Genomic DNA, 21,485 nt, shown 5'->3' with positions numbered 1-21,485 from the left:
CCAGGGCTCAAACTCACCTTCTTCTATGTCTGTGGTTTCATTTGTCTGCCCCCTTCCTTTTTACGTACTACTGACCCCTCCTGGGGGTGTCTTGAACCCTCATCCAGGAGGGCTGCTTATGGTCTTTGAAGGCATTCTGCTCAGATGTGGTAAGAGGCCTTAAACTGAGATAAGTTGCCTCCCTCCCTTAAGAATGCTGTGCTACAAAACTGTAGCTGTGAACAGATAAGGGCATTTGAACCCCTTCCTGAAGAGGTTGGCAGAATGAGGTGGTGCAGGGGTGTGTACTAGGATTCCACCCCTGTGGTCATGAGTTCAATTGGATCTCTGGACTTCCAGTGGTGCAGTCCAGTTGGTGGTTTTCAAAGAGAATTGGGGGTGGGTGTATTCCATTTTTAGTTTCTGCATTTTCTGATCTCCCTGGGCTACATACATATCATGCAGCAGCATATCTACCCCCCCCCCCAGCGCAAACTTGTATGTAGAATTACTCTCTAAAAGCTCTCTATAGCTAATAGCAGCTTTTTTATGTTGATTAAAATCATTCTTCATTATAAATATTGTATTGTTTTTCCTGTTTTTTGTGTGCACTACAAATAAAATATGTGCAGTGTGCATAGGAATTTGTTCATTTTCCCCCCTCCAAATTGTAGTCCGGCCCCCAACAGTGTCTGAGGGACAGTGAACCGGCCCCCTGTTAAAAAAGTTTGGGGACCCCTGGTCTACACTGACTGGCAGTGGCTCTCCAGGATTTCTGACAGCAGTATCTCCCAGCCCTACTTGGGGAGGCTGGGGACTGAACCTGGGACCTTCTGCGTCCAAAGCACACACACTACCTCTGAGCTATGGCTCATCCCCAAGAGCCAACTGGCAGGCCCCTTAATGTTCAATTGCTCTTAAAAGTCTCTGTTGATGAATTGATGCTTGTGCTGGTAACACTTTGCCTTTTTTCTATGCTTTACTACCTTTCTGGACTTCATCCTGGTGGTAGTTGTAGTTCGTGGAACTCCCTCCCATCAGATGTCAAGGAAATAAACAACTACAGTGGTACCTTGGTTCTCGAACTTAATCCTTTCTGGGAGTCCGTTCGACTCCCGAAATGGTTCAAAAACCAAGGTGCTTCTTCTGATTGGTTGCAAGAGATTCCTGCACTCAATTGGAAGCTGTGTCGGATGTTTGGCTTCAGAAAAACGTTCACAAACCAGAACACTTACTTCTGGGTTTGCGGTGTTTGGGAGCTGATTTGTTTGGGAGCCAAGCCGTTCGAATACCAAGGTACCACTGTGTCTGACTTTTTGAAAAAATCTGAAGGCAGCCCTGTTTAGGGAAGTTTTTAATGTTTGATGTTTTATTGTGTTTTTAATATTCTGTTGGGAGCCACCCAGATAAATTGTTGTTGTTTGTTTTATTGTACTTTTTTCTAAATGTTACAGCATTCATTCATTCATTCATTTATCATGATGCCATTATAACAGAAAGGATATTGGCATCAGAGTGGTGGTGGTGTTGAGAGGCTTTCCCTGCCACCGCTATTCCTCCCTTTGCAAGCTACCTCTTCCTTTTTCCATTCTGTTGAAATAACAGCCCCGCTAGTTTTCATCATAGCCCCAATTCCTTTTGCAAGAGTAACGGCTCCATATTGAAGTCATGGATGTGTCATGTGGACTAGAATCCTCGTTAGCCTTCTGATTCTCACTCATAAGCAGTGCTGCAATTCTGTAGAAGCACATGATGTGTCGCTGGATGCAGAAGCCAGCTTCCTGATAATCTGCACTTTTATTTATTTTAAAAGCAAATTTCTAGTACTCACAACGGCGGTGAAAATAAACTTGAAAGGAGGGTAGGCAATGACTGCTGAATTCCTAGAACTTATATGTGTGTGTGCAACCTCCTTATTCTTGTGATTGTTGTTTGTTTCAAAGTATTTTAAATATTGAATTTCAAATTAGCTGTAAGTTGCCCCCAGGACCTTAGGGTAAAGGGATGGGTAAAAAAAGTTCAAATAAAACAGTGATATAATGTTGTGAGTTGTGGGGGGATGCGGTTAGCCTTCACGATGTCTGAATCCATTGCAATTCTTGGGGTGCTGACTCCAGCAAGGGTTCAAACATAATTGAGGATTCTGTCGTTGAACTAGCCAGCCAAGCTTGTTCCTGGGTTAATCGCCTAAGCATGGTTGTGTTAGTATAACCAAGGAAGTGGCTTTGTTCCAGAGGGCAAATGGGTGGGTCCCCTCCCTCACCTGGCTAGTGGTAAAGGTAAAGGGACCCCTGACCATTAGGTCCAGTCGTGGCCGACTCTGGGGTTGCGGCGCTCATCTCGCTTTATTGGCCGAGGGAGCCGGCGTACAGCTTCCGGGTCATGTGGCCAGCATGACTCTGGCAAACCAGAGCAGCGCACGGAAACGGCGTTTACCTTCCCGCCGGAGTGGTACCTATTTATGTACTTGCACTTTGACGTGCTTTTGAACTGCTAAGTTGGCAGGAGCAGGGACCGAGCAAAGGGAGCTCACCCCGTTGCAGGGATTCAAACCGCTGACCTTCTGATTGGCAAGTCCTAGGCTCTGTGGTTTAACCCACAGCGCCACCCGCGTCCCCTGGCTGGTGGTAAGAGGGACAAAAGCCAGAGTTGAGTGTGTGAGAGGGAGAGCTGGGCTAGAAGCAGGCAGAAGCCAGAGAGCGAGAGCCATGCCTGATTTCTGTTGCAATCCAGGGCTGTGACTGTGGGAGAAGCAAGACCTTCTGGGGTGTTAATGCTGTGAGCCCCTCCATTATATGCGCAGGTTGTATATAAGTGGAAACACCAGATAACATGAAGACACCACAGTCTCCACAAACCTCATTCCCTGGTCCTCCCTGAAATCTCGCATGGCTCAGAGATTGGGTAGAGCTGTGCAAAAACTATATGATACACTGTACTATTGGGAGATAGATTATAGACTACTCAGGCGTTTCTGCCACCTGATTTTGATCTACCTTCTGTCCACCAATTGTTCTAGAAACACTATCTGATGGTTATCAGAATTGCAATATAAATACACAAATTTCTTTTTTTAAAAAAAAAAAGCTTGAAGGTTATAAAATCCAGTTTTCACATGTAAACATTTTTGTTTAAAGGATGCAGCATCAAATCTGGATTCACCAGCCCTTTTGCAGGGCTAAGCAAAGCAAGCAAACAAATAACGTCAGTTTTCTAGGTATTGCACCAAAGGTTTTAAAACAAGATCACCTGGGAGTCTTCCCTCTCCTGGAGATAAAGAGTTGTAAGCACTCAAGCGCGTTGAAAAGTGCTATTGAAATTTGAAAGGCTGGTAAGAGGATGAAAACACACTTCGCTCATCCTGCCGCCCATTCAAATGCCTCTTAACTCTTAGTCTTCATGGCACACTCTGCTACCCTTGGGGAGGAGGAAGCACTAGGAGGGGAAAAAGATCTGCGTGCACTCACAGTTTCTGGCTGTTCTGTGGAACAGAGGAAACATCCTTCCATATACTGAGCCATGCCATTACTACATCTAATTCAGTTTTGTCTGCACTGATGGTCAGCGGATTTTTCAGGGTTCTAGGCAGGGGGTACCCCCTACCTGGAGATGACAGGGACTGAGTAAGTGACCTTCTGCATGCAGTGTAAAAATAAAGTAAGATTCTAGACCTCCTAGCTGAATAAGGGCTATATTAAATAAGAAAGTAGGAAGTTGCCTTATATATAAAGGTAAAGGGACCCCTGACCATTAGGTCCAGTCGTGACCGACTCTGGAGTTGCGGCGCTCATCTCGCTTTATTGGCTGAGGGAGCCGGCGTACAGCTTCCGGGTCATGTGGCCAGCATGACTAAGCCGCTTCTGGCGAACCAGAGCAGTGCACGGAAACACCGTTTACCTTCCCGCTGGAGTGGTGCTTATTTATCTACTTGCACTTTTGATGTGCTTTCGAACTGCTAGGTTGGCAGGAGCAGGGACCGAGCAACGGGAGCTCACCCCGTCGCGGGGATTCGAACTGCCGACCTTCTGAACAGCAAGTCCTAGGCTCTGTGGTTTAACCCACAGCGCCACCCGCGTCCCCTTTAGCTCAATATACAGCTTTAGCTTCCCCAAAACAATCCTGATAACTGTAGCTTGTTCAAGGTGCTGAGGGTTAGTAGGAGACCCCTTAGACCCCTCACTGACCTGCAAATCTCAGAGTGGTTTAGCATTCAATCCCTCTTCCCTCTGGGAATTGTAGTCCTGTGAGGGGTCTCTTAACCACTCCCAGCACACTTAACAAACTGCACCTCTCAGGATTAACTGTGGTATCCCAGTGCATACACTCCCAATGTCCCGCTGATGAAAGTCGGGACATGACTCGGCCCCTCAACACACTTAAAACCCCTCCAACGCCTACCTGCCCCTTCTCAGTGACCTTTCCCATTGGACACCTCAACAAAGGCCATGCTCTGGCGGCTACCGGTTGTTCCACCCCAGAGTGTGGGAGCTGAAACAGGACACCCCTGGATCCAGTCAGCAGAGGTGGGTTCTGTAATTCCAGGATATCCCACCCAAATCGGGACGGTTGAGACAGGTATGAGAGCGCTTTATAGTGTAGATGGGAAGTAAGATTCAGCACTCAAATCACTGAGAATGGTCCTCCCTTCAAGGCTAGAGATAGGAGGATGAGGGGAAGCGAATTTCAGTTCTGGGGAGACCAGATCTCCGCCTGGTCTCTGTGCTGTGAGAGGGATAGCTCTCTATTACAATTACTGTTGGGTTTACTAAAGGGTTTAATTACGGCTGTTGGCTTGGAAATGGTCATTCAGTGCCTTAACTGCCGCCAGGCTCTGTGCAGCAGCAAACCAGAGTGAGAAGGAGATTTCGCTCTGTCAATTTCTGTTTTATTTAATGGTCTCTAATGGAACAGAGTAATAATACTATCTAAAATAGCAATGTTGTAGAAGGAGTAATGAACAACAGTGGATTGGAATGACAAGAAGGGAGATTCCGACTAATCCTTCTGACAGTAAGAGCCATTTGACAGTGGAACGGATTCCTTTGGAAGGTGATGGACTGTCCTTTAAATAGAGGCTGGATGGCATTTTAGGCAATTGGGCTAGATGACCCTTGGGGCCATCTCTTCCAACTCTGATTCTGTGTTTATAGAAAGATGGGTTATATTTGTGACATTTTGAAATAATAGCATTCAACCTTACAGTTCCTTTGCTTTACCAAAATCATGCATTAATAATAATAATAATAATAATAATAATAATAATAATAATAATAGATAAGCTGCCATTTTGCAGATACAGGGAACTCTTTCTTATGGTCCCTCTGGCAAAGCAAGAGAGTGGCAAGGATGTTTGGAGCCAATGGGGTGGCAGGTGGAAAGAGTGCCCTCCACCCACTGACCCACTGGCCGTGAAACCCCGTGTGGCACTGAACCTCCTCCATTATTCATGCCGCACAAACATGCCCTGCTTTTTGGCAGGCTGCGCATGTTTCCCTTAAGTGGCTGTCAGTATTTCCAGCAGCGAAGGGGGGGTGGGGTGGGAGGAATATGTTCCTGCATTATTTATAAATGAGATTAAAAGAAAGAAAGAAAAACCCCATCATCACAAAGTGCTGAAGATTACACCTTCTGGCAGCCTCACAGCTTTGGCGAGATCCTTCTTGCTCTCACCGGCGCTGCAGTTGTATGTCTTTGGTCCTTCTTTATTGCAGCCTTAGCTCTCCCAGGGCCCTCCAGATGTTTGGGACTACAACTCCCATCTAAAATGTTGGCTGGGGCGGACGGGAGTTGTAGTCCAAAACATCTGGAGGGCCCCAGGTTGACCAAGGCTGTTGTTGCCTCTGCTGGGCTCTGTTCAGATGGAAGTACTTTGCAGGTCAGGACAGCGGCATCCTGCAGTGGATCTGATAACGTTGCTCGAACCAGACTCCGACTGCGCACAGGCAGAGAGCACGATAGCAGGAAATGATAAAGCACAGGAAGTGTCAGGGGCCTGACTTATTTTGCCATACAGGAAAAATGGACCCTTTCCTTGCTAACTGTAGCTTGAAAGAAAGTCCTTCTGCACACAGCGCCTGGTTAAACTGTGGAACTTGCTTCTGCAGGAGCCAGTCATGGCCCCCGATGTGGATGGGTTTAAAAGAGGATTGGACAAATTCATGGAGGGAGAGGGCTGTTGGAGGCTACTCGTCACAATAGCTATGCTCTGCCACCAGAGGCAGCAGTGCTTCTGAATCCCAGTTCCTGGAAACCACAGGAGGGGAGAGGGCTCTCCTAACTGAATCCTGTTTGTGGTTGGCTACTGTGAGAACAGGATGCTGGACTAGATGGGCCCTCCTTGGCCTGATCCAGCAGGCTCTTCTGGTGTTCTCATGAACATCATGCACACCAGTGTTTTGCACCCCGGTTGCATGCACACTGAGGTCTCTTGGCTCCCTATAGTTTCCCATCACGGCCTAGGACCCTCGTACCTACGGGACCTCCTCTCCTGGTATGCCCCACGGAGAGCCTCAAGGTCCATAAATAGCAACACCCTAGTGGTCCCAGGCCCTAAGGAAGTTAGATTAGCTTCAACCAGAGCCAGGGCCTTTTCCTCCCCCTAAACCCACCTCCCATTTTTCTCATTGGCCCTTTATTCCTGAGGAACTTTCCTCAGTTTCTTGACTACCTACCCTTTAAGGCCTATGCAGCTTTCAAGCCCTCACTCTTCCATCCCACTGGAAAAGCATATCCTGCCGCTGCAGGCCTGGGGGCTTTGGATGAAATAAACCAGCCTTTTTTGTTCTCATTGTCACAGAAGCTGCATTGTTTTGTAACTGTCTATATACCACTCAGAAGTTAGAATATTTGTGGGCATTCTGTGACACTGCAGCTGCTCGGCCAATGCAGGACGAGAGCCGGAAAGCTGAATGGAGAAAGTACCGGAAATCAGAGGGCCCAAAGGAAAGGGGGCAGGTGCAGCCCTCCAGGGAGGGCATTCTGTTAACAGGGAACCACTACCAAGAAGTCCCTGTCATGGATCACATCCAGCGGCATCACCAACAGGTCTCCCCTCCCAACCGTAGGGGCCTGAAATGGTTTATCTTGGGAGAGGTGAGCTTTCAGTTGAATATTGTTCCTCCTTTTCCTCCCCCACAACAAAATAATAATCCTCTGTTCAGGTTTTCTCCATCGTTGTCTTTGGCTCCATCCTCAACGAGGGTTACGTCAACGATGGCAGCAGTCCGGTGCTGCGCTGTGTCTACAACAACAACGATGACGCCTGTAACTATGGAATCGCCATTGGCCTCATTGCCTTCTTAGCCTGCAGTTTCTTCTTGGTAGTGGACCTCTACTTCCAGCAGATCAGCAGCGTGAAGGACAGGAAACGTGTTGTCCTCTTTGACCTTGGCTTCTCAGGTAGGACATGTGGGGTGGGATTTGCTGAGGACAGTCTTCCCCAATTTGAGCCCCTCCTCCAGATATCTTGGAGTACAACTCGCAGCAGTCCCCACCCAACACGGCCATTTTGGACTCCAAGGAGCTGAAAGCAGTGTACATTTTATACTTGCTTGCATTGCAATTTTGCCTAAAACTCGCCTCTTTTGCAAAGCAGTTTCCCTTACTCTAATGCATTTCTGCATGTCATCTTCTCTAAAATAAGCATTTTGACTCGTGTTTTCCCCTAGTATTTGACTCTTTGTGCACATCCCGTGGCTAGAGAACTGTATTGCAACTGAAGTGCGAATTTCAAAAGGTGCTTCTGTTTTGGTTCTCACCTTGTTTCAGAAATTACGAATTAAGTTGGCGGGTCTCTAAATGTGACGCAAATCGAATTTCTCCCCATCTCTAGTTTTGGGCCGAAACATCTGGAGGGCACCAGCTTAGGGAAGCACAAGGCAAGTCAACACACCCTTCCCCCCCCCTCCCCCAAGATTCACTTGCAGGGCAGCTGCAGCCTGATTTTTAAGCTGCAGGTCCTTAAAAACTCCTCCTAACTGTGGTGGCTTCACAGTGCTGAATCCACAGTACAGAGCCAGTTGTAGTGAAGGTGGAGCATATGCAGCCTGGTGCTCTTTAACTGACTCTGCTGTTCCTTAAATCAAGCTTAAGTGTCGGTGTTTCCAACAGAGACGTCGCTTTGACAGCTAACTGTACCCAGGAGGGTGATGCTGTAACGTACAAGTAAGGTATTATGAAATGGCCATACGCTTATCACACCATGGACGTCTCCAGCAGAGTATCGTGTAATCTGTTTGGAAGCAGCTTCCCGGTGGCTCAGGGAGAAAGGGGCAACATTACTCTCTAGGTATGAGGGAGAAATTCAATTCAGTTCGCATTTGAAGTGCTGTGAAACACTCGTTCCTCATTCATAAGAAATCCATCATTTAGTGAGGCAACACCCGAACTTTGGAACTCTCTGCCTAGTGTCACCAAGCAAGGGCCTTCATTATACTCTTCTCGGCGCCTGCTAAAAACATTTTTGTTTCAGCAAGCCCATCCAGGTATGTAGAAGGTTGCCAAGTGTTTTTAGCTGGTTTTAGCTTAGTGTTTTTTGAATGCTTTAAATAGTTGTTTTTCTTTATTTCACTTACGATTACATTGTTCTTTTCATAAACCACTTCGATGTCTTTTTTTAAAAAAAACCAAACCCAATTGAGCATTATGTAAGTTTTGGGAAATAAATAAAAAGACAAACCTACCTAATTCTCATTTCCTGAAACAACAAACGGAAGCCCAGCCATCCTTTGAAATTCATACTTCTCCAAATTTTGCAGTGCAGTTCTCCTGCTAAGTGTTGTGTACAAAAGTGCTTGCACTAGAAAGTGTGCCTGAAATGCATATGTTAGAGCAGATAACATGCAGAATTGCATTATACTAGGGAACGTTGCCCTGCAAACAAGTGGGTTTTAGGGGAAATCGTACATAAACATATGTATATTAGGATACTTAAATGCTGGAGGACTTCAGGGGAAACTGCAAATGGATATGGAAATGCGAAGAACTGGGAAATTGAGAAACTGCAATTGACAGATTTGCCCATTCCTAGCGCTGCCACCTGATCCTTTCACAGGAAATGGCCAGGATTCGAGCAGGACATCCAGCACGCATTGCCGCGGTGCTTTAGCCAACTTATTTTTCCTTGGGGAGCTCCTATGCCTTTTACAAATTGCATAACTTCCATGCTGTGGAAAGCTCCTTGCCCTGCAGCTGTTAACTGCAATAATTTGTTGTTTGTATGTCATTCTGTGGTTGTATACCCAGAGAAGCTTACAGCATAAGGATACAGACAGCATAACAGAATCGTCAAAATGCAAATAAAAGGCACTGCGCTTGAAGACCCAGACAGGGATGACGAGAGCCTGGGGAGAGGTGTAATGGTTAAGGATGCCGAAACTGGGACTTGGTAGACCCGGTTTAAATCTCTGCTCAGCCATGAAGCTCAATCTTCTCCTTGTCCCTCAGCCTTACTTACTTACCTTACCTTACTTAGCTTTAGCTTACCCTACCTCACAGGGTTGTTGTGAGGAAGGGAAGAACCACATACACTACCAAAGGTGGATATACAGTACATGAACTATAATAATGCTGCTTAGCATTTGACAAGGTTCTGTGCCAATGGTGTATTGTGCATGTGAGAGGGAGAGAACAGTGACTCTTGTTGCTCTGGTGGTACTGGGGTGACCTGATGTGTTGTTTTTTGCTTCCTCCCACCAGGGTTCTGGTCCTTCCTGTGGTTTGTGGGCTTCTGCTTCCTGGCCAACCAGTGGCAGAGGACGACATCGAGCAAAGCAGCACATTACGCAGGTGATGCGGCCAGGGCGGCCATTGCCTTCTCGTTTTTCTCCATCATCTCCTGGGTAAGCTTTGGTGTCCAGTGGTGATCCTGTGATGTGTGGAATACTAATAATAATAATAGTAGTAGTAGTGATGATGATGATGATGATGATAATAATAATAATAATAATAATAATAATAATAATAATAATAATAAATAAAGTAGCTTCAGGATGAATATTTTCGGGTTGCGCTCCGCGGCGACCCGCACATAACAGAGCGTGTTACTTCCGAGTTTCACCGCTCGTGCATGCTCAGACGCTCAAAATGACGTCATGCACATGCACGGAATCGGCGAAACGCAACCTACGCATGCGCAGACGCGCAGCTGCGTCTTACGTTTACTTCAGGATGCGAACAGGGCTCCGGAACGGTTCCCGTTCGTATCCAGAGGTACCAGTATATTTTATTTATACCCAGCCACTCTGGCCGCCCAGAGTGGCTGGGTATAACAGAGGACTAAAAACAGAATAAAACTTCAAACATTAAAAACTTCCCTAAACAGGGCTGCCTTCAGCTGTCTTCTAAAAGTCAGATAGTTGTTTTTTTCCTTGACATCTGATGGGAGGGTGTTCTACAGGGCGGGCGCCACTACTGAGAAGGCCCCCTGCCTGGTTCCCTGTAGCTTTGCTTCTCGCAGTGAGGGAACCACCAGAAGACCCTCCGAGCTGGACCTCAGTGCCCGGGCTGAATGATGGAAGTGGAGACGCTCCTTCAGGTATACTGGGCCAAGGCCGTTTAGGGCTTTCAACACTTTGAATTGTGCTTGGAAATGTACTGGGAGCCAATGTAGGTCTTTCAGGACTGGTGTAATATGGTCTCGGCGGCCACTCCAAGTCACCTATCTGGCTGCTGTAGTTGTACTTGTAGTTTTAGGGTAACCTTCAAAAGTAGCCCCATGTAGAGCACGTTGCAGTAGTCCAAGTGGGAGATAACTAAAGCATGCACCACTCTGGCAAGACAGTCTGCGGGCAGGTAGGGTCTCAGCCTGTGTACCAGATGGAGCTGGTAGACAGCTGCCTGGAACACAAAATTGACCTGCAACTCCATGGACAGCTGTGAGTCCAAAATGACTCCCAGGCTGTGCACCTGGTCCTTCAGGGCCACAGTTACCCCATTCAGGACCCATTCAGAACAAGATGCCCCCACACCTGCTCGTCCCCTGACCCCCCTAAACAGTACTTCTGTCTCGTCAGGATTCAACCTCAATCTGTTAGCCGCCATCCATCCTCCAACTGCCTCCAGGCACTCACACAGGACCTTCACTACCTTCACTGGTTCTGTTTTGAAAGAGAGGTAGAGCTGGGTTTCATCTCCATACTGATGAACACCCAGCCCAACCCCCCTGATGATCTCTCCCAGTGGCTTCATATAGATGTTAAAAAGCATGAGGGAGAGGACGGAACCCTGAGTCACCCCACAAGTGAGAGCCCCCAACACCACGGCCCAGGAGGAAGGAGCGGAACCACTGTATAATAGTGCCCCCAGCTCCCAGCCCCTCTAGACGGTCCATAAGGATGTCATGGTCAATGGTATCAAAAGGCTGCTGAGAGATCCAGCAGAACTAGGAAGGGCCCTGGACTGAAAGGGAGGGCCTACCTGGAGATGCTGTCGGAAACCAAACCTGGGACCTCCTGCTTTTCCAAACAAATGCTCTGCCGTGGAGTTAAGAACCATCCCCTGGAAATAAATCAAGATTCCAGTCCTCATGGTTCTGAATATAGGGTTGATTCAACTGGAATGTCAGGATCTACCTTGTATGATGTCAGACCATTGGTCCTTCAAGCTCAGTATTTAGATGCCAGCAATGGCCAGCTTCCGCTTTGCAGTCTCTCCCTGTCCTATCCGGAAATACCATTGGGGACTCTGCCATTGAGCTATGACGTAGGAACACAGGAAGCTGCCTTATACTGAATCAGACTACTGGTCCATCTAGCGCAGGAATGCCTGCAATGACGGGCAGCAGCTCTCCAGGGTTTCAGACCGGGAGTCTGTCCCAGCCCTGCCTGGAGATTGTGGGGACTGAATCATAGAATTGGAAAGGGACCCTGAAGATCATCCAGTCCAACCCCCTGCAATGCAGGAATATGCAGCTGTCCCATATGGAGATTGAACCTGCGACCTTGGCATTACTAGCACCACACTCTAACCAACTGAGCTATCCTGTGGGATGTTCTGCATGCAGTGCAAATGTTCATCCGCTGAGCTATAGCCAATCCCCTTAAATACACAGTGACAGAGGAAGCAGTCTTATGCTGAGTCAGAGCCTTCATCTGTCTAGCTCAGGATGGTCTGCAGCCCTTGACTGGCAGTGGCTCTCCAAGGAGTCAGGCAGGAGTTTTTCCCCAGCCCTGCTGAGTCAGAAAGTGCTCCAGTCCTGAGGCTTCTGGTTGGCCGCTATAAGAACAAGATGCTGGACTAGATGGTCCATTGGCCCAATCCAATTGAAAGCCTTTCCGTACGTTCTTAGACTATTGGTCCATCTACTGTAGCTCAGTACTTCCCACACTGACTGGCAGCAGCTCTCTAGGGTTTCAGACCTGGGGATCCTACCCTCAGATCTGAGAATAGAACCTGGGGCCTTCTGCATGCAAGGCCCTACTCGCTGAACTATAGAACCTAGGAAGCCAGACTTTTGGTCCATTCAGCTCAATAGTGCCCACACTGACTGGCAGTGGCTCTTCAAGGTTTCAGGCTGGAAACATTCCCAGCCCTACCTGGAGATGCCAGGGGTTAAACTTGGGACCTTCTGCATGCAAAGTCGATTTTCTATCACTGAGCTATGCAAAATAGCCCTGTGAACAGGCATAAGATTGTCCTTTTAGCTGCTCAGTAGAAGCTGGAGAAGCCTCGGAAGTCTCTGTCCTCCTGTATGTTACAGCGCTTCAGGGATCCAAAGAAGGTGACCATCTCCCCCTCCCTCCATCAGCCAATCCTCTCTTCTCCAGGCCAAGCAGACATGGGTCACATCCATGCCAGACATTCAAGCACCTTCAAAGTGCATGGCTTCCTATGTCCTAAAATGTGCCGGATTCCACAGGAGGTGCCCAATGCGGCGCAGGAGTCCGTGTTTTGATCTGATGTGGCATGTGGCCTTTCAAGATCCTCTTCCCGCTTTTGCCTGCCTTTTCAAGCCACTCCAAGGGGGTGTTGACAGTTAACAGCAAACGCTCTCGGATTTCTTCCCCTTTCATACTGTCAGGAGCTGCTAAGGGAGATGTTAACAGAATGCTCTGATCTGAAGGGAAGCATTGCAGCATTTGTGTCTTGCACGGTTTGCGTTTTAAACATGCATCCTTTCAAAAAGAAAAAAGATGGGGGACATTTTTAGCAAAGGAGGCATGGAAGACTGACCTGAGGAACTCGAAGGGCTTCGTCCTTCCAGTCTGCCCTGTGCTAGACCCCACCTTCCAAATTACACGATGGGATTCTGCCTTCCTGGTTATGCAGAGCCTCCTAGATACATCACACTGTCCGTGTTGTGTCAGTATTTGCCTAAAACTGGTGTGTGGGGAGAACCTTGGGCCCTCCAGATGTTGCTGAGCTACAACTCCCATCATCTCTGATCGTTGGTCATACCAACTAGGGCTGATGGGAGTTGCTGTTGTTGGCTATCCTTTGCCTCCATTTTCAGAGGCAGTCACTGTGAGATCACAGGATGATGGACTAGATGGGCCATTGGCCTGATCCAGCAGACTCTTAGGTCCTTACATAGTTTGGCGACATCCAGAGGGCCAAAGTTTCTCCACATCTGGCCCAAATGTTATGTCTGGGTTGGTTTGTTTTTAAGTTGAGAGAAGATGCCAGCAAGGGAGGGCATGATGGAGGTAATGACCAGTTTTTATTGACGTTATTTTGCTTTTTGTAGTCCACACCGCTCTATTTTAAATGAAAAGTGTGGTCTATAAATGTTTAAATAAATATATGGAGCCAACAGCCCCTTGCCTTTGAGAAAACTAACTCAGTGGTTCCCAAATCAGGTGGTACCAGTGGGATTACTTAAGGGGGCACTAAGACGCAGGGGTGTAAAATAATAACAAGCAGCAGCAGCAGCAGCAACAACAACAACTTGTATAAACAAGTTGTATACCACCCTTTACCCATAGATCTCACAGCTGTTCACAACGTAAATGACTATCCGAGTTTGAAAAGCTGGTGTTGCTGGATCAAGTTTGTCAGTTTTGCTGAATTAATGAAACTAAATAATTTTAATTGGATTTTGAATAGATGTGCGCTTGCTACTGTTTTTGAACTTTATTGTGTCCTTATCTTCCTTAGTGGGTTGTGCAAACCCCCAATCCGAGCAACCCTTTTTTTATTACAGGGTTGGGGGTTACTGGGAATGAGTTGAGGGAACGTTTTGGGAGCTGCTGACCTAAACCTTTGTCTTCCCGGAAAAGGTTGCCCTGGCCCTCAAGGCGCTCCAAAGATACCGGCTGGGAACCGACATGTCCCTGTTCGCCACGGACCAGTTCCCCACCGACCCCAGCGCGGCCTACCCAGGCTACCCCACTGGCAGTGGCGTGGAGAGCACAGAAACCTACCAGAGCCCCCCCTTCTCGGAGACCCTAGACACCAGTCCAAAGGGCTACCAGGTGCCGGCATATTGAAGGGCAGGAGGAAGTCCTCTCCCTCCCTCAAGGTTGTATAGCAAATGGGAACCCGACCCAGAGAAATGGGGCAACTTTCCCTTTCATGGTGCAGTATAGTCAACTGGTTGGTTGCAAGTGTGTTCTAAAGTACCTTTTCTTTTTTAAAAACAAAAAAAATTAATGTGGCAAGTTAACGTAACTGGGTTCAACTTACTCTTAGCTAATGGTGCAGTGAATTCTCTACAGTGGTATTGGTTCTTGTCTTACCTGTCTGAGGATATTTTTTGAATTTTTTTTTTTTAAAAAACAACAGTGTTCCCTCTAAGCATGAAACGTTAGGATGGTTGCTACCAACTCCCATCTTTGTGAGCCGTCCCTGCGATCTTGGCTCATTGTGGCATTTTTTTCCTGAATTCGCACACAGAACCTGGCAAAAGCCCAGCCTGTTAAGAGACGTCCCACTCCTTACACAGATAAGTAGATGCTTTATTTTGTGCTTCCGGGGCTTAATCCAGAAAATTGCTCCCACTGTCTTCATCCTAGGAACCTTCCAGATCATCCTCTCCTATTTTTTTATTCCCTTGCTCTATAGCCCTAGAAAAAAGGTAGTTTTAAAGCAGCCTTCTTGCCCTCCAGTTGTTTTGGATTCCAACTCTCATAATCCCCAGTGGGAGCTGATGGGAGTCCAAAACATCTGGAGGGAACCCAGTTGGGGAAGACTGTTTTCAAAAGGAATGTGCCAAATTTAAAACCAAAAATAATGGTTGTGTTGATTTCATTTGTGTGTGTGTTTGTTATGTTCTTGGCATATTTCCTGTGCTAAATGAGTGAAAAAACCTTCTGTATTAGCTGTGTTAGCTTTGCGATTCTGGTACCGCAGGAAGTTTTTTCCTTCCTTTTCCAAATGGCTTTGATGCAAGAATCATTTTTGTACACCTTTTACACAAAAAATTACTGCTCTGGGGTGAGGGTGGGGAAACAGTCACACTGTCAGGCCATCAGCCTTTAAGAGTCTCCTAGCAGTGGGGATATGTAGCATTCAGTAGCTCAGCTGTCGTCTAAAAATAGGGCTTGCTAACTGCTAGGGTCCTCATCATATCCTCATGAGGAGTGTGATCCAGCCCACCAATTCTGCCTCTGCCTCAGAGATGGGGGACACACTTCAAGCCGTCTGGGAAAAGATGGAAGCGTAAAGGAAGAAATATGTCTGTTGAGGGAATGGCAGCAGGAGTGGAGGCTTCTTGTGACAGGCCATTTTCGACATGGTGGGCCTCAAGATGGCACCCATAAATTGGTTTTTCTTAATAAAAATTCCACCGCTATCAGTATGCGGCCATTTTGGCAGCCCCTCCACGCCATCCATTTAAAATGGTTGTGTCTGGTAGAGGCCATTTTTTTTTAAAACAGAGTAGAATAACGTGCACCACAGTATTTGTTGGGAATAGCTCCAGCCTTACTCTGTAAAGAAAGTTTGGGCAAAAAGTTTCACTGTGGCAGACAAGAGAAAACGAAAAGACAGTTGGAAGTCAGAAACTAGAGAGAAAAGGCTAAATTCCCATGAAGATGTAGTAATGCTTAAGGGTTACAAAGAGAGTGGGCTTAAATGAAATTTAAACTATGAGAAGATGGGTAAGTGAACTGAAATATAACGACACTGCCTTTTAAAGTGATTTCAGCAGCAAGATGTAAATTATTTTATATTAAGGCGGATCCCGATAACCTGCCATTCTCATTCAGCTGTAACTCTGGAGAAATTTGATCTCTGAAATCCCACCATGAAGATAGGGCCCCAATCCAGTAAGAGAGAGCTGCATGTGCAAGGAAGCTTTTGTGGACATATACCCTTAACAGTTTGATAAACAATATTTCCGTGGAGGTGGCCAAATTGGCTGGAACTAAGAGTGTCCCATTTCAGTCTTTCAGATTTTACAATGGAAGGCCATCAGTCTTGTGGACAAAGACCTATATAGGGTTTACACTGATACAGAGAATGGTATTAATACAGGGTACACATAGAACTGTAGCAATATTTTCCTTAGAGAGAACACTGGCATTTTAGCAGTATACAAAATTGTGTCTAAATATTTCTTCGGGGAGGGGGAGGGAGGGCAGACAAACACACACACACACACACACACACACACACACACAGAAAGTCACAAAAGTATAATACATTTAAATGTTTCTTTAAATCGATTGTATATGTGAAATAAATGTCTGTTCAGTAAAGTGTATTTTTTCTAACTATAAAGAAATCCATTCAGAGTATCCTTGTATTAATTGTAAAGAGAAAGAAAGAGATTACATTCTGTCTGACTAGTAGAACTGCCTTGGTCAGTAGTGTTAATGTGTTCTATATTACAATTTTGAATGTATGCACCTCAATGCCTACATCTGTATTCTCTTCCTTTCCAACCCATTCCTAACCTTCCCACGATTAGCACTGCGGTTTATACAAAGCTGTGTCATTCAGACAGGACTAAGGACAAGTGCAAGAGACTTCGGGGCCATTGATGGAAAATCCAAAATACTCCCCCCACCCTGCCTTCTCCTGTATTTGGGAAGCTCTGGGTAACATACAGGCCCAGCATCACTGTGAAGTTGATTCTTCAGAAACCTTAATTCCCATTGCCCATTCCAGTCTGGCTGAGTTGTAGTTCAGAACACCTGGAGGGCCCCACCTTGGAGAAGGCTAACGTAAGGCCCTAACCACTGTCATGCTGGGGCTGATGAGGGTTATTGTCCAACAGCTTCTGCAGGGCCATTACTTCCACAACTCTGCTTTAGGTTAAAGACAAATGCCTGCCTATCTTTACCAAGCACATAGTTAAACTATAGAACTTCCTTCCACAGGAGGCCGTGATGGCTTTTAAAAGAGGATGGGACAATTTCATGGAGGAGAGGGCTATCAATGGCTCTTAGCCACGATGGCTAAGCTCTGCCTTCATGGTTGGAGACCTCAATGCTTCTGAATGGCCGTTGCTGGAAACTGTAGGAGGGGTGAGCTGCCGCCGTTGTGCTCAGGTCCTGCTTGCAGGGTTCCCAGAAGAGGCATCTGGTTGGCTGCTGTGAGAAGAGGCTGCAGGGTGCTGGACTAGGTGGGCCATTGGCCTAATCCAGCAGGCTCTTCTGATGTTTGCATGTTCACCTGCATACTTTGGAAAAAGGTGTGCAGAAGTTGGTAGGATGATGCTCAGGCTCCATCCGAAAGCTGATTTGGAGTTCTCAGTTTGGAGTGGCAAAGGTACTTGCTGTTTGGGCCAACAGGAAGGACTCTTGAGGGGACTGGCATTTGGGGCAAATTTAGATAATCTACAAGCTTATCTTTTGGGGGGAGGGATAGATGAGCAGGAAAATAATATATACTTGGCTAAAGTTATATATTGGCCAGTCAGTCCTTTTTTATTGTGTGGGCAAACTATCCAGGCTGACAAGTAATAGATGAATGAGCTGATTTCACCTGCTTTTGCCAGGAAAAATATTGCTGGCAAGTTGTGGTTCTCCTTTGAATTCTTTTGCCACTACTGTAATCCTAAAACACATTCTCTCCCCACACCCTGTTTGTAAAAAAGTGTAGTAGCTACTTAAATTTATCCCCTGAATGCAAATGGTGCTTCTCTTGTAACCATAGCTCTGACTTCCTCATCCTGGATGTTTTGGGATGACACATTCCATTTGCACCAATAAGGAAAGCCTCTGCTTTAAAGGCAGTGCTAGTTAGATGATGCAGTAGTCAAATCTATCTATACCTTGCAAGAGATCAGGTGGCATGCATGTATCACTGATTGCAGTTGCTGGGCAAACCCAGCACCCAAGTGGTCTTCCTGTCTGGCATTGTAAGGGGGAAATAGTTGCCACAAGCCAGTAGAGAAAGCTGTGGGCCCCCTAAATAGGTGGTGAAAATGGCATCCACTTGGTGAATTGGTTAGCAAGGATCTGTCAAATCAAGGTGAGGCTCACAAACTGCACATCCAGAATTAACTTGCTTTGTTTCCTACCACTGGAGAAAAGGCAGGGAGCTGACTAGTTGGGTGTGACTGGGCTTCGAAATCCTTAAGTCTTTCAAATTATCATGCTGAACCTTTGTGTAGGTTTGTCAAGTTAAGTAAACCAGCCAATGAGACTTTGGCCTGTTGCCACCACTCTGCAATTAAAGCAAAAAGCCGCTGCCGGAGGCGTTAAAAGCATTCGCTCTCCTTGTTTCCATGTGCTCCTATCAGCACTCAGCCATTGTTTTGCGACTCGAGCCATGTAACAGGGACTCGTCAGAGGAACTGTGTACGCAGAGCTCTAACTAAAATGCATTCTTATAGATTACATGGTAGATAATGAGTAGGAGCTGTTGGTAAGTTGTCCTGCTAGTTCCCCCTGCCCCATTCCTGTTTTTCTCGAGATCAGTGCTCAGTGTTTATCTCCCATCCATCTTTCTGCCGGAGACCATTAACCCACGGCTTAAAGTGGGGGGGGGGGCACTTTCACAGAGCTGGTCAAACCCCATCAGTCCTCGGCACCTGTGAAGCTTTTGTGATGCTCATCCAAGCATTCAAAATGTGTCAACATAACTTTCTGGTGTGCCCAAAGGGGTTTTTTGCAACTTGGGAATGCCTGCCTTGCACTGCCATCAATGCTCTTCGTGCACAACAGCTCAGAGTATGGAAAAGCTGCCTCTTATCTCAACGGGACCACAAACTCACATGGCTGGGGTGAAGGTGCCACAGCTTGCTTCTGGCACTCAGGGCAAATTGCAGCTCAGAGTTTACCCTGAAGAGGAAATTGCCAGTAGCCTCCACCCAGCACAGCTAAAAGCCTTGACTAGAGCCATTGCGACAACCACCTGTTTTAAAAAGCAGTCAGGATTATTTGTCAAACCAACACCTTGTGGTGAAAGCTGACTTTTGACACCCAGGGTGTATTTTCAGGGCCCACCCTATTCCTGTGACTGCCATTTCTTTTTAACTGTTGTTAATATTGAATTTTAAATTGTTGTAACCCAGCATTGCTGGTGAAGTGCAGGAAATACATTTAATGACATGCCAGCCCCACTGCACAAAGAAAGCAGGCTTTGGGAACGGGTTCCATGCTTTATGGCAAACGCCTGCTAAGTGCAATTGGAGGAAGGCTGGCTGACCTCATCCTCCTCTGAAATCCAGATAGAGCCAGAGCTCTGGTCCTGACTGCTGCAAGCTCAACATGCAGTTGCTTCAGGCTAGAAGAGGCCCACATCAGTCTGCTGAAAGACCGCAGTTGGTTGATTGACTGATTTCGTTTATAGTCCGCCTTTTTCTCCAAGGAGCTCAAGGTGGCATACATAGTTCTCCCCCTCCTCAATTAACCCCAACAATGCTGAGAGGTAGGTTAGGTTGAGAGGCAGTGATTGGCCCAAGGTCGCCCAGTGAGCTGTGTAACTGAGTGGGGATTTGAACCCTGGCCTCTCATATCTTAGTGTGACAATCTAACCACTACACCACACTGGCTTTGCAGTCACCTGGTCGAGCGTCCTGCAACTAGCATGCTAGAGCAAAATAAGAGTAACATGCCCCAAGTTTCTAATTACGCCGGGAGCAGGAAGTTGTCACGCTTGGTTGCGGCCACAGAAAACCATCTCACGTCTTCTAAGCCATGCTTGTCGAGATGAGCGCAGCAACCTCTTCCATCATATTTTTAAGGAAATAATCATGGTGTGGCCTAACCCAGTTCTGTCCTTTCTCCTGTGGGGCTGTCAGAAGCCTTACTACAGTCTCACAGACACCCTTTTCCCTCCCATGAGGAAACGCCATCACCTAATCCTCCAAGTGCTACACAGAATGGCAAAGTCGATCACTTAATGTTTGCCAAGTCTTTATGCTGCAGGAGTAGAAACAGGTTAACTCTCACCAGGCTAACTCCAGCTACCTATAAGCCCTTTGCTCCTTCCATTCCAATACAGAGCATCTTTATGAAAACCCCTTCGCCTCTTTTGACGTCCTGCAATATACAGGCAGGGGGAACTCATTTTGCTCAAAGGTTCACTCATTTGCCTTTAATAGACTGTGTAGAGGCTACCACAGAGACAGACAAGAGAAAGCCTTTCAGGGTGAGCAAGGCCCAATAATACCTTTTTAGTACAGAGAGAGAGAGAAAGAAGCCTCCCTTTCATTTTGCTGCAAGTATGCAGTTTGACCTCACATCGTTTTCATCGTTTTTAATAGGATACCAAACATACAGATACCTCCCTTCCAAAGCAGACTGCTTCAAACACACAACAAAAAGTTGCAGTTGTTAGTGACCCAACGTGCACTGTGGTAGAAAAGTGAACTGTGTGAACATAGGGGCTTTCAATGTTTATAGTTCTATTTTTGTCTGTATATATAACGATAGATAGATATAACATTTTGGAAAGACAAAGCATCACTCTGTGACTGTGTTATTTTAATTGTCTGTATACCAACTGCAACTTATTTTTCAATAAACATTTACAAATGAACAGCTCAAGACCTCTTGACATTCTGCTGGATCAAGTGTAAAGGGGGAAGGAAGAGAGAGAGACCTGTGGGTGACTGAAACAGCTAAAGGATGCTTATAAATAGCAGATAGAAATAGTAAGAATCTAAACCAGGCAGGGTGACACATGACAGACATTGGCTTTTTAAAGCCCCCAACAGTTGAGAAGTTTTAACCACAGCAGACCAGCTAGAAACTGGAAACTTATTTGCGAGCTGGAAACTCATTTTTGAGTCAGAGCCAGTTGTATGTTCAATTTCATACTATTTCTGCACTTTAAAACAGAAAAAGAGGGGAAGACAATTGCCAAGAACAGCTGCCTGATTTTATTTCACTCTTTCCAATGGGACTCAGGTGGGATGCCTGTGGTTGCCCTCAATAAGCCAGAGCAGACAGAACTGCTCTGGGGGAGAGCACTCTACTTGCTACATGGGGCCTCCCAAACTTCTTCTTGATGGGCACAATGAGCACAGACATACAGCTAGATGTATCAAAGGATCAGTGAGAACATTTGGTGAGCTGTTCTGGTCTCCCACATAACCAGGAGTCTTAACTCAGCAGGTTTCCCATGTTTGTGGGAAGTGTGTGTATTTGTTTCCCGTGTTTGGTGGGGCCACA

At 46.5% G+C, this 21,485-nt stretch overlaps 1 protein-coding gene across 1 annotated transcript in view; it reads left to right on the top strand.

The window, feature by feature from the left end:
* SYNGR3 (synaptogyrin 3) overlaps positions 1–20,850 on the top strand; it is a 32,018-nt gene extending 11,168 nt beyond the window's left edge. The window contains exons 2-4 of the mRNA XM_028706338.2: positions 7,140–7,377; positions 9,676–9,818; positions 14,196–20,850. Of these exons, the coding sequence (XP_028562171.1) occupies positions 7,140–7,377; positions 9,676–9,818; positions 14,196–14,405 (591 nt within the window). The 3' untranslated portion in view covers positions 14,406–20,850. The remainder of the gene's footprint in view (positions 1–7,139; positions 7,378–9,675; positions 9,819–14,195) is intronic.
* The last annotated feature ends 635 nt before the right edge of the window (positions 20,851–21,485 follow it).

Source organism: Podarcis muralis, chromosome 14 (genome assembly GCF_964188315.1).
Source record: "Podarcis muralis chromosome 14, rPodMur119.hap1.1, whole genome shotgun sequence".
Taxonomy (NCBI): Eukaryota; Metazoa; Chordata; class Lepidosauria; order Squamata; family Lacertidae; genus Podarcis; species Podarcis muralis.
This window is presented reverse-complemented; position numbering and strand designations above follow the sequence as displayed.